The 15,006-nt window shown below is 34.4% G+C and overlaps 1 protein-coding gene and 1 long non-coding RNA gene across 2 annotated transcripts; both read left to right on the top strand.

Annotated features, from left to right (window-relative positions):
- The first annotated feature begins 1,494 nt into the window (after positions 1-1,494).
- LOC111314057 (stachyose synthase-like) lies at positions 1,495-4,983 on the top strand. The gene is made up of 4 exons (XM_022915057.2): positions 1,495-3,443; positions 3,545-3,722; positions 3,833-4,200; positions 4,282-4,983. The coding sequence occupies exons 1-4, from the start codon at positions 1,971-1,973 to the stop codon at positions 4,855-4,857; spliced, it is 2,595 nt and encodes an 864-aa protein (XP_022770792.2). The 5' UTR covers positions 1,495-1,970; the 3' UTR covers positions 4,858-4,983.
- Positions 4,984-7,048: 2,065 nt separating this feature from the next.
- On the top strand, positions 7,049-9,649 carry LOC149512108 (uncharacterized). The gene is made up of 3 exons (XR_016332842.1): positions 7,049-7,588; positions 8,601-8,728; positions 9,158-9,649. It is a non-coding gene; the product is annotated as an uncharacterized LOC149512108 (long non-coding RNA).
- Positions 9,650-15,006: the final 5,357 nt, after the last annotated feature.

The raw sequence follows: 15,006 nt of genomic DNA, 5'->3' as shown, positions 1-15,006 counted from the left end.
AATTTGCAATTATTTTAATATTATATTTAATTAATATTTATTGCTTTTTAATTATATAAAATCCACCTAAACAAGTACATAACTTGTAGCCTTATATATTTCTCAAAAAAAAAAAAAACCTTATATATATTTATTTTTTGAGAGAATCATATTTTAATTTTATTTTTAAATTCTTCATCAAGCACGTATTATATGGCAAGCAAATCATATTCTTAATTTTTTTTTTTTTCTAAAATCTTTCAATGTCTTGTAATCACTTTAAATTTTGATTAATTTAAAGTTGAGTTGAATTAAATTTTATAAAAAGAGATAAGCTCTTTTAAATTTGTTTTTTTTTTCATAAACTCCAAATTAAAATCTTACTTAAGGATAATTGAACTTCTTATCACTCAAACCTTACTCAAGGGGGACCAAACTCATTCTTTCCACAGATTCTACTCTTCAAAAAAGAAAATAAAAAAAGACAATTAATTATCTCCAAGCAAGCAAACTTGCGTCGGGAATTTATTGCACCAGCATTAACCATGCAAAATTGCAAAGACGTATAAAGGATATCACTAAACAAAAAATAATTAACATAATTAATTAAAATTAAATTTTATTTTAAGAAAAAATAAAGCAAGAAAACTAATTTTGAAAGCACACCTTCCAGTTTCATCCGCCAGCAGTCTGCAATGTTCCAGAGAAATCACTTGGACACTATATCTAATTTTTCCTTTATTAATTTATCCTAAAGCTGACAGTTTTAATTGAACCAGAAAAAAGAAATAATACTTTATAGTTATCAAAGTTAATTATCCAGAGGAGGTGTGATTGTCTTTTAACTTTTTTCTGTTTGTTTTACTTTGTTAGCCATTGATTTACAATTGCTATTAACTTTAGCCTAGAATAAGGTTTGGCTTGGAGCCTTGGACCCACAAAAGAGAATGAAAATCCCTCGAGAAAGTTCCTTGTCTAGCTTTTCTGTGATTATGGTTATTAAATAATCAAATTCTTCAAAATATTAAGCTGAATATTTGTGATTGTGGTTATTTGGGAATTGCAATTTAGAATCCTTCCCTTAATGTCATCATTTGTCGTTATGGCCCATGGGGGCTCCAAGAAAAATAAATGGATCGCTGAATCAGCTGATACAGCAAGTTTCTCCACCTCCCCCTTTTTGTTTCTATGCGTTCCTGGATGTAACTGTTTTAGTCATAACTTCCATCATATGGTATAGGGAAGTAAAGCAACTGCTAATTAATTTGTTTTTCATATAAAGGATTTCAGTAAACGAAAAGGAAGAAAAGGAAGCATAAAGGCCACAGTAACCAAAGAGCTACAGAAACCAGAAAGTAACCATCACCAAACCAACCGACCAATATATATATATATATATATATATATATATATATATATATTTATCTAGATAACTTGATTCTATTTTTAATTCAAATTTATTACGCGCCCATTTCCTTTATTTTCTCTATATATACGTGCATATATGAACAAGCTCACCACCATTAATTCTTCTGTGAGTGCAAGCAATCATCACTTCAAGCTCTCTTTAACAACATTCTTCTTTTTTTTTTTTTTTAGTTCATCTGCTTTATTGTTCTCCAACTGCCATAACTGTTCTTTGTTATCTTTTCCTAAACCATCTATTTTTGTAAAGTGCATCAAATATTTTGAACATTCAATTCCGCAGCGTTGATTGTTCTTGTAAGTCTCTCGCTCCCTTAGTCGTTTTCTCTATCATTAATAGCAAATTTGCAGTTCCCGCTTTCTGGAGCCGAGTTAAAAAAGATATAATCATCAAAGAGACAAAAAAGTGGTCCTTGGTGCTCAATATAAACCCCGTCGGCTGAGAACTAGAACTCAAGTTTCAGCTAGCTTTGAGAGTTTTCTGTACTTTGTTATCGTTCCTGTTTCTTGTTTTCTCTTTAGTTTGTGTTTTTCTTTCGTTTTGTCTTTCTTCTTTTGACTTTGTCATGGTACCTCCAAACAATCCCTCCAATTCTACTTCCAATCTCTTCCGCTCCAGTAGTTTGGACAAGTACTTTGATTTGTCTAATGGCAAGCTCAGTGTCAAAGGCTTTCCTTTACTCTGTGATGCTCCTAGCAATGTCACTTTCACACCGTTTTCGGTTAACTGTAAATACTCAGAGTCTGATGCTCCTTTTCCCCTGCTTCATCGGGTGCACGCTCTGTCTCATAGAGGTGGGTTCCTAGGATTCAGCAATGATGAACCCTCTGATAGTATGATGAACTCTTTGGGTAGATTCATTGATAGGAACTTTTTGAGTGTCTTTAGGTTCAAAACATGGTGGTCTACACAATGGGTGGGAACTTCCGGCTCTGATTTGCAAATGGAAACCCAATGGGTAGTCTTAGATGTCCCTGAAATAAAGTCCTATGTTATAATTATACCCATCATTGAAGGGAGTTTCAGATCTGCCCTTTGTCCTGGCAATGATGGCCATGTCATGATCTTTGCTGAGAGTGGTTCTACTCAAATCAAGTCATCTTCTTTCAATTCAATTGCCTATGTTCATGTGTCTGAAAACCCTTTCAACTTGATGAAAGAAGCATTTAGTGCTATTAGGGTTCATCTTAATACCTTCAAGCTCTTGGAAGAGAAAAACCTTCCTTCTATCATTGACAAATTTGGTTGGTGCACTTGGGATGCATTTTACTTAACCGTAGAACCTGCTGGTGTATGGCAGGGTGTAAAAGAGTTTGCTGATGGCGGTGTCTCACCAAGGTTTATCATCATTGATGATGGCTGGCAAAGCATCAATCGTGATAGTGATAACCCCAACGAGGATATGAAAAACCTTGTTCTTGGTGGGGAACAGATGACTGCCAGGCTTCACAGATTTGAAGAGGGCGAGAAGTTCAAAAAATATAAGGGAGGGTCCTTCTTGGGTCCTAACGCTCCTTCATTCAATCCACAGAAGCCCAAGATGCTGATCACAAAGGCCATTGAAATCGAACATGCCACCAAGGCTCGTGACAAGGCCCTCCAGTCTGGTGCCACTGATGTTTCCATGATTGAACCCAAGATTAAAAAGCTGAAACAAGAACCGGATGATATGTTTGAAGAAGAAGAAAGCAGCCTTTCAAATGGAAGCTGTGGTTGCACGGCTGATAACTATGGCATGAAGGCTTTTACAAGGGATTTGAGAACCAAGTTTAAAGGTTTAGATGACATTTGGGTGTGGCATGCTCTTTGTGGTGCCTGGGGTGGTGTTAGACCAGGGACAACTCACCTCAATTGCAAAGTGGCCCCTTGCAATGTCTCTTCGGGACTTAGGGAGACGATGCAAGATTTAGCCGTTGATAAAATTGTTGAAGCCGGTATTGGGCTAGTTCACCCAAGTCAAGCCGATGATTTCTACGACTCCATGCATTCTCCCCTTGCCAAATCCGGTATTACCGGGGTAAAAGTGGATGTCATTCACGTAAGTGATTTAAAAATTAAAGTACTAATATTTTTATCTGTTTGTATATTTTATGTTTGATCGAGCATGGTAATAATTCTACGTGAATATTTTCTATCTAGACTCTTGAATATGTATCTGAAGAATACGGAGGCAGGGTGGAGCTTGCCAAAGCTTATTACAATGGGTTGTCAAAATCGTTGTCAAAGAACTTCAAAGGGACTGGAATTATCTCCAGCATGCAACAATGCAACGACTTTTTCTTCCTTGGGACAAAACAGATAGCCATGGGAAGAGTTGGTAAGAAAGTGAAAACAGATGGTCCTTTTCATCCTGATAATCTTTTTTACCATCAACCATATGGTGTAGTAAATTAATAAATGAACTGATCATAATTATTTTTGTGACAGGTGATGATTTCTGGTTCCAGGATCCAAATGGGGATCCAAATGGAGTTTTCTGGTTGCAAGGTGTTCATATGATCCACTGTGCTTATAACAGTTTGTGGATGGGTCAGATAATACAACCTGATTGGGATATGTTCCAATCTGACCATATTTGCGCCAAATATCATGCGGGATCGAGGGCAATATGTGGTGGACCAGTCTACCTGAGTGACTCCCTTGGCTGTCACGATTTTGATCTTATTAAGAAGCTAGTTTACCCAGATGGCACCATCCCTAAGTGCCAGCGCTACGCCCTTCCAACCAGAGATTGCCTTTTTGTAAACCCTCTGTTTGACAACAAGTCCATTCTCAAGTTATGGAATTTCAATAAGGTACATCTCTTGTTGTCATCAAAATTTTTCTTTGTACATGGAGTTACTTCGATATGTTAACAGAACTCTCTCTTTACGCAGTATGGAGGTGTTATTGGAGCTTTCAACTGCCAAGGAGGCGGCTGGGACGGTAAGGAGAAGAGGATCATGGGCTGTCGACAGTGCTACAAGCCTGTCTCCGGTGCCGTGCATGTCACTGATATTGAATGGGACCAATGCATGGAAGCCGCTGAAATAGGTGAGGCTGAAGAGTATGTGGTCTACCTTGACGAGGCCGAAAAACTGCTCTTTCTGACACCAAAATCTGATCCGATTCAAGTCACTATCCAACCATCTTCATTTGAGATTTTCAGCTTTGTGCCTCTCAAAAAACTGGGTCGCGTTGCCAAATTTGCCCCTATTGGTCTAACCAACATGTTTAATTCTGGAGGAACAATTCAAGAATTGGATTACAACGAGGTTGGAGCAGGCCCTGCTGCCAGGATCAAAGTTAAAGGTGGTGGGAACTTCCTAGCCTATTCCAATGTTCCTCCAAAGGTCTGTTATATCAATGACACTGAGGTGGCTTCTGAGTGGTCAGCCGATGGCAAACTGACGCTGAAACTTCCTTGGAATGAAGAAGCTGCTGGAATTTCTGATGTGGTTTTTGTCTTTTAATTTACTGATATTAACCCTTTTAAGGGTCTGGCAAATTAAGTTATTTTGGATTATTGCTTAGGTTTGAACTCGGGAAGGATGTATATTCATCAATTTATTAATTGAAGTAATTTTAAATTTATTGCATTTTACGTGTCTGTCTCCACCATATATGCGCTTTCACTGAATATGCATATCTGAAAAATCCATTTGGTTGAAAAGAACATAGAAGAATCTCAATGTGAAGGAGGGACACGATGGAGAACAGAGACACTTCTTCCCTGGAATTATATTGAAAATAATGATGAGACTTCTGAATTCATATACAAGGAACACGCTAGAAAGTCCCACCCAGATGTTTCTGACAAGCTTTTTACAGCAACTACCATAAAAATCAGTTGATACAGTTGCATTTAAGCTTAGGCAGACAACGAGCAAGATAAAGATAACTAAAGCAAACTGGTGGAGGGGACATCCAGATTGAAATATTAGATTAGAAATAAGACGTATGTGGTGTTAGTGCAAGTTTGAATCAATTTCAAAAGCATGAAGGAGGAGACTTGAAATGCACATCATCCAAAAATTATTAATCCAAATTGATCATGGTCTAAAAAGTAATTCTAGTTTAAGAAATAAAGAGAACATCGATTGCTGATTCTAAGTCCCCTGAATCACCAAAGATACTATCAAAAGCAAACGGTACTCAGGAAAAAGGCCAAAAGGTTCACGAACAAATGGTTGCTTCGTTTTTCCTATTTCCAAATCATCAAAACATTCCTATTTCCAAATCATCAAAACAAACACATTGACAACAAATTAGCTCCAAACTTTTCCAAGCGTCAAACTTTCAGTTCCGAACCTGGCTTTAAACTGTCAGATAAAGACGTAGACTGAAAGTGCTGGAAGAGAAATATAAGAAACATTCCAAATTGCCAGAACCATCAGAGTCATAAATGTCTTTAGGCTAAGGTTTCATCACCCGTCATTTTCAAAGCTATCACCAGAAAGTTGACTCAGTGATAACTGTTAATAACGGTTTCGTCAGGCAAAAGATAGGCACTTTCGTTTCATCAACACCTGTGCAGCACTGAGTCCCAACTCCCAAGCCGTCGTAAAAAAAATCCAAATCTTGGATATATCCTGTCAATATCTGTCGGCTTGACTTGTAACCCGTCAATCTCCTTGGAAAGGGAACTGGGGATTTGTCATATTCCAGATAATGGGTAGAAAAATTCACCCAAAAAAAGTCATGCAAGAGCACGCTTATGAAGACGCGTTTAGGCAAATTTTAATAGGATTATCCACTTCTTTTTGGTCGGTCCAATGTTAACAAGTTCCACCAGACAGGAATTTTTTTTTTTTTTTTTTTATAACCAAAGACTCGTGAAAGTGAAAGTCGTGTTAGATCACCAATTGCAATTGTAACTAACAAAACAATAAGTCAATAACAAACCGTTATTCAAGGCTTAGACAAAGATATTTCTTCCAACTAACTATTTGACTGTTCAAAAATTATATTCTTCATTGATTATTTTATGACGCCATCATATTATCAGTGCATCCATGGATGCACATTGTATGCTTTCGTCATGACCATATAATTTTTGGGAATTAAATTTTGAAGGGGATACAAAATTTAAGATGGCTACTGAGAGAGCCCAAAACTAACCCTGGTCACTTTGAGCCCAAGTGATCCTTGAGACACTTTTTGTTCATGATGATTGATCCAAAAGCTGAGCAGATCCGGCCCAGCTTGGTGCAGTTATGTAGCCCAAAATTAATAAGGCTACTAAACGGGTTTTCAACCCAACTAGTCTCGAGTTTGGACACACCCAAGCCAGAATTAGACTAAAGCTGAACTGCTAAACCCTCATCCTATTTTTTTTTTTGATGAATAAATACATAAATAAGTCAAATTTAGTTTTATTTATTTTATTACTTAAAAAACATGCCATTGCCATCGACTTCAAATCTAAATGAACTATATCCTTTTTTCCCTTGAAATAAATTTCACTTGGTTATTAATTTCTTTTTAAAATATCTATTATTTTCAAAATTAAAAAATGCAAAATATATTTTAGATTGAATGTAGCTATTTCAATTAATAGTAGTATTGTATTTGCTATATATTTCTAATTATTTTTAATATATTATAAAAATAAAAATCACTACAATTACCAATTTTAGCGGCGGCTGGTGCAGTACTTTTTCCAATTTCTTACCTCACCGCCCGTTTTTCAATAAAGTCAGAATTCACATGATCAGCTTAACGGTCCAATGATTCATCATTCGTCATGAGTTGCCGTCAGATCTGAGCCACTGAAATTAGGGTTCATCACCACCTTCGGCGAAACAATTTCTACAGTAGTATAAAAGCATAAACCTCCTCCCCCTTATCCCACTGTCTCTCTCAGTTTTGGGTGACCAAAGGAAATTTTGAAATTAAAGGAAAAGGAGAGGCATATTTCAGGTTTGTGCGTGAATCTAATAAAACCGTAAGCCATAAGAAAATCTGGAAGGTGGATTTTTTTCATGTTAGATTCACGCACAAACTCGTAATCTGTCTTTTCATGTCGCCTCCTTTTTCATTCTTTCCTTATCGCTTCTTCAAGCGCTGTCTGTCAAGTTTGTGTCTGTTTTTTTCCCTAAAAATGTCAATTTTAATCTCTAAATTTGGAGAACAAAACATTAGCTGCTGTTGTCGAAGCCTACCTGCTGAGGTAAAGAAGCAGCAACTCTCTAAAATTTCAAGGTAAAGATGCCAAATTTTAGATTAAATTTGAGTAAATTTATTTTATTTAACAAAAATAATGAGTTTGTTTTGACTAATTATTCCAGCAGTTTGAACGGTTATATTAGTTTGAAAAAAAAAATTGAATCAAACTGTTATTAACAGAAAAAGGGTAAAAAAATGGTAATTCCCTTTTCTTTAAAAATTGTAACTTGAATCAAACTTGAGTTAATTTTTTCTTGTAATCTTGCTTCATGAATTTGATCTCGGCACTGAATTCCTTCTTCAAAAGCTGAGACATGTCAAAGGAACATCTTATCTGTTTAAGTCCTCAGAATCTTGTTGGCCTGCATATGGAAATACTCCGTCATGAAATCTTCAAAATTTTCGGATGGCCTTTTTAGTATCCGAATCATGGTCAAGCGGTTTCGGATGAAAACTTGTTGGTTCCACCTTTGGGATTGTGATTGGTCTTTCAAAACTAAACCCTGAATGGGAACTAGCAGTATGGTTGATCGGTTTGAATCCCACCCCTCTTCTGCCTCTCCTTTCCAAGTGTTTAAGATGCTGGGGCAAATCTTTCTGCTTTTGTAAATGTTAGGGTTCATGTACCAAGATAGCAAACAACTCTAGGAAAGTTCATAATTTATATCGAAGAATAAGAGGCCACTCTGATAAAGGGTGTTGTCAGGACCTACTATTACTACTCTCATGAGGTCGATTCTTGTCTCGAAAACCCTAACGAAAATAGAATTTGGAAGACTTGAACTCAGTGTTCTCCATTCTGTATTTATCCTTCTTGCCAGATAGCTAACAGCAATTGCTGTAAATTGAGGTATTGATCTTTTGGTGGACCTTTGATAATATCAGAGTTCTTGAACTCTTTCAAGTCCATCTTGTGCCTTTTCAAATTTCTTAGCCCCTTGTTAGATGCCATCTGCATTCACAGATTAAGTTTTTATTTTGAGCTGATTATTCTGATATTTTAATAGAATTCTGATACTGATATATAACTTAAAATTATTGTAATCAGAATGTACAACCTGATCGAAATTGGTCATTTTACCATCTTTTCCTTGGTTTGAAGTCTTGTTTTGCCTGAGGAATACCGTTGACAGAAAATTTCTTAAAGAACTGAGGGCTATCCTAGCATATTTTGAGGTAAATACTTTGAACTTGTTTTTATGTATAGTATTTTGAATCCTACATGCTAAAGGAAAAGACCTAATTTATTGTTGTTATGTTTGAAAACTTTCTTACAAGGAATAACCAATAACGTACGCTAACAACTCTGTTTCTTCTATTTTGGGTGTTTGACATTATTTTATGGTTTTTAGTAGTTTTTTCTTTTTATATCATTCATGATGTAACTCCTATGTTTCATTAATTACACATTCTTGTTCAAGCTTAGTGCAATTATGAATATGCTTATAACTAAAATAAAAAAAATGGTGCTGCAAACAACATATAAAAAGGTTCTACTCTGACAATGAATTGGTATAAATAGCTTAAATATGAACTTTTAGTTTGAATTCTATAACAATAGCTGACATTTTGACTATTTTTTCATCTGCTATTCGGTTTCTACAGTTTGCTTCCATCAGGATTTAGTACAGCATTTAATTTGATGAAGAAAACAGGAAAGGCTAAGCATATTCTGTTGTGGGAGATTTATTGCTAACGTTGAACACCACATGATTCTCTATTATTGATACCTGGTCTTGGTATATGAAACAGAGGAGTTATTCATGTTCCATGCCTGTTATGAATCTGTGATTGTAGAACAAACAGCTCCCATAATCTAGGGTGTGAGGTGCTCTCAGACATCATGGGGTCATGGCCTCAGCCACCCAGGTTATCTATTCTCTTTATTCATAAAGTTTGTGTTACCTATTGCTAACCTTTGATTAATCTTGGTATCATTTTGAAAATTGACCCTGTCTGTCTGAAATAATGCAAGTTAAAATATGTATTTTGTCTTTTTAGGAAGATTTAAAACAGAATAGCTGATATAATATTGTAAATTTTAACCTTCGTACTTTGTCAAAATCAATAAAGGCTGTAAAACCTTGGGGGAGATAACATGCCAATTATGTCATACTAGCAATTAGGGTGTGCACTCTTTATAATCCTTTATCTAATCTCGTCTACTAGAGGGGAATCACTTTCCCATTTTCTCTTCTTTATAATCGTTCATCTGATCTCGACTGCTAGAGGACACTCACCTTTCAATTTTCTCCTCTTTATCAATCAGCAGCAAGACTGGGCTTAGTTACATTTTTTTCTACCCAAATGGTTTTAGGTTGGCCGCTATTGTATCTCATAGACCAGATACTGGGTAGGATTTGAAAAGGTGTTAAGTGGGTTGAGCCTATCCAATCCCAACTTCCGGTTATCCAAGTGCACGTGTCACAAATTAAAGAAGAATTCCAAGTGCACGTGTCACAAATTAAAGAAGAATTTTAAATTTCATATTGAACATAAAAAAAAAAGTTACTGAGGTATAAAAGATTCACACAATATTTTTTTTACGAGTCATTTTTTGTAAGATAAAATCGTGAGGTTAAGAGGATCAGAGTGAATAATAATTTACAAGGATGTGAACCATAATAAGTAGGTTGATTTGAAACGTCTTGACACGTGACAAATAATATCAGAATTAATTCTAAACCGTTCGATTTACGTCAAGTATCTCGAGAGATAGATAAGATAATCAATTTTTGTGATGAAGGTCTCACGATATTGGGTGGAGGATAATATCATAAACTTAAATAAGATATTTAAATTTTATATCGAACATAAAAAGAAAATCATTAGATTATAAAAGAATTTTTTTACGAAAGATTTTATAAGATAAAATCGTAAAGTTAAGAAAATCAAAACGAATAATATTCATAAATATATAAATTATGATAAATAAATTGATTTAAAATGTCCAATAAATAAATATCTAAATCTTAAAGTGACACGAATCAAAATTTAAGTCTTCATACGTAACATTTACGTAAGCACGAGGCAAGTTATTTAATCTTTGGGGTTGAGACAATGAATTTTGTTTTTTTTTTTTTTTTTTGGGTTTTGAGGACGATTTATGTAGGTTCCGAGTTCCAACAACTTTAGGATTCAAACTGTCAAGCAAAGCGTATTTCTTGGTTTATGTTCCAACTTTATCACAAGCTAGTTCATACTATCATATGCGCTACACAAGTTTCACTGTTGCCTGATGTTTGAGGGGAAATATTGAAAGAAAATATAAATGAAATATAAAAAGTGGGTCAGGGAGACCGACTTACACTAGAAAAGATCCATTTGGCCGGGCAAAACTGAATCATAGAGCGATATAGGCAGACAGGACAGGATCGTTCCCTCTTGATATTACTAATATCAACAGTGTTTCAAGATTTTGAACATTTCCAATGCCATATCAGCGCATCCAAGTGGTTCCTCACATTAATATCAAGGGAGTATTTCATATATAATTATTTTGATTATAATCTTTCAATTCGCTAATCATAACAAAAAAATTATTTAAGTATGTCTCACTTAAAAACATGAGTTTTACATAATTTTTTTATGAAGTTTACATGATGATAGATTTTAATTAGTTAATTGTACTTATAATAATTATAGGTGGTAGGATTTCGATTAAATTAACTAGTTTTAAAATGTTTGCCCGATGTCTTTAACGTAGTGTGATAATTTTGGACAAAAGTCTCAAAGCTTTCAAATGGTTTCTTCATCCATTTAAGAACTTGAAATAACAAGGTTATGGATTCAAAAAAATGAGTACTTGTCTGAAAGCGAGACTTGAAATCGAGTGACAAAATAACTAATTAACTGCATGAATTGAGAAGAAGAAATCGAACACGTTTTAGTTAAGAAAACAAAATTGTATGTGGAAAGACTCAATTCAGACCGACATTCTGGTTAGCACTCTGAGCCAAAATATCTAAATTAGATGCTCTATCATGCAAAATGTGTCGGCAACAAATAAGTAGAAAGAAGGTAATTTGCTGGAGATTAGAATGGGACCAGCGGTACGGACTATTTGGACCAATGTCCTTCCTTTGAACATCTTTCTGCAATTTTCAGATTTTTATACACATCAATCGAACATTTGGGAATGCTGAAAACAAATTTGGAACTCGATCCTAAAATTTCCAAAGGTTCATTTTTTTTCAAAAAGAAGCAGCAATAGTGACAAACAACTAAAAGCTATTGTTTTCTGTCGGCAAATTTGTTTTTATTTTTCTTGTTGAAAAGCAATAAAAATGTTTCTCGTGGTAATAGATCTTCGTAACATGTAGATGCTTGACTGCTGACTGTGTCACATGTAAAATTACTATCATTATTACCTCATTAATCAAAATTTCCTACGTTCCTTGATTCAATGTTTCTTTATCTATAAAGCGTATGGTTTGTTGGTCACAGTCAAAATTGATACATCCTCCAATCGAGCAGTCTTGTCTCTCCTATTAGAATGACACATGCAGGCAGATAGTAAGGAGACAGTAGAAGATCAGGATGAAGGTTTTTTTTTTTTTTTTTTTTTTTATAAGTAGTATTTTTATTATCTAAAGAAATAGATAACTGCCAAAAAAAAAAAAAATACAAAGTGTATTATGGGATAAAGATCTAACTAAGGGTTTGTTATATTTTTTTTACAAATTTAGGTGAACGAAATCTTAGATCAAAATTTATGCTTTGCAAAGTACTATCAATGAATGTAGAAGATCTGTCAATTTTTTTGTAAATTCCTTGCACGAAGATCAAGATAATAATATTCTCCATAGGATTCCAACACCATTTCAACAAACATTAAATTTTGAAGATTTGTCTCTTTCTCTTTGGCTCTCTCTCTCTCTCGGTCTCCCCAAGCAGGAGAGTCCCTGAACACATTTTATATTACAAATTTTTATAAAAAAGAACAACTATATCATGTTGAACATGCCAAAACCCTAATGTTTTCACTTTGACAAGCCCATACATGCCATGTGCACCTCTCACCTCTACTTTTGATTTGAATAAATCCTATAATGGGGTCGAGATTGTTGATTCACAAAAAGTAGAAACTATAAAGTTAACTCCCATTCACGAGTGAGATATCCATCAGTGGAAGGGATCTTCCACAGCCTCAATTATGTCAATCTTCTAGAAAGTCGAGAGAGAAAGTGAAAGAAAAGAGAGGGAATTATTATTCTTAATTAATATTTTGATTGTTGATTTATTAAATCATTATGGGAAACAATCATTATAGGAATTTTTAGCTTATAACCCGCCAATGATGGACGGTAATTAGCATAACCAGCCTTGTAGAATATTATTTTAATATATCCATTACAAGTTCCCGACCTTTTTAATTCAAGAAATTGTTGATTCATTTCAATTAAGAGGTACTTAACTATTAAAAATTATTTATTTATCTTGAAATATTGAATTTAAATATTGAAATAATTAATCAGGACAAAATTTATGAAATGATAAATCTGATTACCCGCTCATTACAAGAAATTTTTTTTTTTATATTTACATTGTATATAGTAGTACCAAAATTTATTGAGCATATTAATTTATATGTATATCATGTATAATATTTTTTATATATTGACCATGCAAACTTCCATTGACGATGAATCACAAAATTTGTAACATTGCTTGACTCTTCTCATCTATGATGTCGCATTCTTTTCTTTGGGCATGCAGACAGGCTGTTTGTATGTAGAGAGACAACATTAGTAGCCAAAATTAAACTTAGCAATTGTCACTAAAACCCAAACCAAAATGGAAGAAGCAATATTCAAAGATTTGACCAATAATGCAAAAATTATATAAATAATATGGGGATAAGTCTGAATACGTAGCGAAGACTGGCGACTGTAGTCAAAATTTGAGGCTCTGAGTCCAAAAACTAGGCTGGTAATGAATGATGGCGACTTGGCAGAACAAAACAAAATAACTTTTAATAATAAAAAAAATTGTAAGAACAATTAATGGATTTTGTCTGTTATTTTTTTTAGCTCCCGAACGTATCCAAGTAGGAAACACAAGTCGAACAGTCTTAATAATATTTAATAGGATTAATTAACCAAAATATTAATCAGAGTGAAAAAGCGTTCCCACTAACATGCATAAATTAATATATAGATATTACCTATAGAATAAAGAATCGCAAAGATCTTTGGAGCGTGCATCTAAAGCAAACCACCTCCTCCCGAGAAGATTCCAAAGCCTCGCACAAACTTGCCCACCGCCCCATCCCCTTCCCTTCCTCTTCAATATAGAGTCTACTTTCTATTTATGTTTCCAAAAATTTTTTTTATAAAGAAAAGTATAATTTTATCACGAACCTTTTTAATGTGTTTTCGAAAAATTAATAGTTGAATAGTAGGTGCATGAACCCCTTTTCATATAATTGAGATTAAATCTTCCTTTTTTATGATAAAAATTTAGATAAAAGATAAAAAAAATAAAAAAGTTTGATATTTTATGTGGTGTAAAATGTAATAGAAATGAAAAAATTAAAATTAAAATAAAAAAGGATGCCAGAACAAGGCTTTGGAAAAAAACATGAACGGTCCAATTAAAATGATCTCAAATCATGTAACCTTAACGGGATTGGAGAGGAGACGGTATGAAACACATTTTTTGGCCAAAATGCCAAACTCACGGAACGGTCAAAGGCACGTGTTCCGGATGTCATTTTCTTCACACAAATCTCACCCGTTGGATCAACCACGTGGATGTTGGCGGTGACTCCAAAAGAAAATAAAACGCAGGTCCCCACAAGCAAGCCCCGTTGCTAAACACCACGTGTGGGATTGAGAAAGGAGGCGAACGGCTCCAACGGTCGCGCCCATCGGTGTCCGCGCCTCAATGGGGACAGCCGGCCCATGTGTCGTGGCCTGCTTTGGTTAATATCACTGAACAAGTTACAAAAAAAAAAAAAAAAAAAAAACTAGATAAAGTGACCAACTCAACACTCATTTTTGGCTTACAAGAAAAAGAAAATTGATTACACGTTGTGGCAAAGAAAAGCATAGATTTTCGGATTAAAATTTTTGGGAAAAAATTATCATGTTTTAGCAATATGATTTTAAGTAATTTTTTATTTTGATCAATCAAATATTAAATTTATAATTCGATCATTGATTTTTTCTTCTTATCAAATCATTAGTGTGCTGATGACATGGTATATTGGCACTGTTGATGTATTTTTTGGATCGAATGATGAAAAAGTTTGCTAAAAACTGATAAGCAAGACAATTGACATAGCTTGTAAAAAAATTAAGAGATGTCAAAAAAAAAAAAAACTTTTAGAGTCCATTAAAATGCTCAAATCAACTAAATATAAGAAAGAGATGGCAAAAGAAATACAAAGGGCGGGAGAGTGTGTGTGACTTAAAGAAGTGGAGAGAATATGGCCCACAGTCAACTCGATT

This window comes from Durio zibethinus, chromosome 23, assembly GCF_047325235.1.
Source record: "Durio zibethinus cultivar Kanyao isolate XHJ-2024 chromosome 23, ASM4732523v1, whole genome shotgun sequence".
NCBI lineage: Eukaryota > Viridiplantae > Streptophyta > Magnoliopsida > Malvales > Malvaceae > Durio > Durio zibethinus.
The sequence above is the reverse complement of the archived record's forward strand: the minus strand, read 5'-3'. Positions and strand labels throughout refer to the sequence as shown.

Bases quoted from the DNA above. Each gene is read 5' to 3' on its own strand.
- LOC111314057 (XM_022915057.2), top strand. From the start codon at position 1,971: ATGGTACCTCCAAACAATCCCTCCAATTCTACTTCCAATCTCTTCCGC. The intron at 3,723-3,832 runs GTAAGAAAGTGA...TTTTTGTGACAG, and splicing joins GATAGCCATGGGAAGAGTTG to GTGATGATTTCTGGTTCCAG. The intron at 4,201-4,281 runs GTACATCTCTTG...CTCTTTACGCAG, and splicing joins AGTTATGGAATTTCAATAAG to TATGGAGGTGTTATTGGAGC.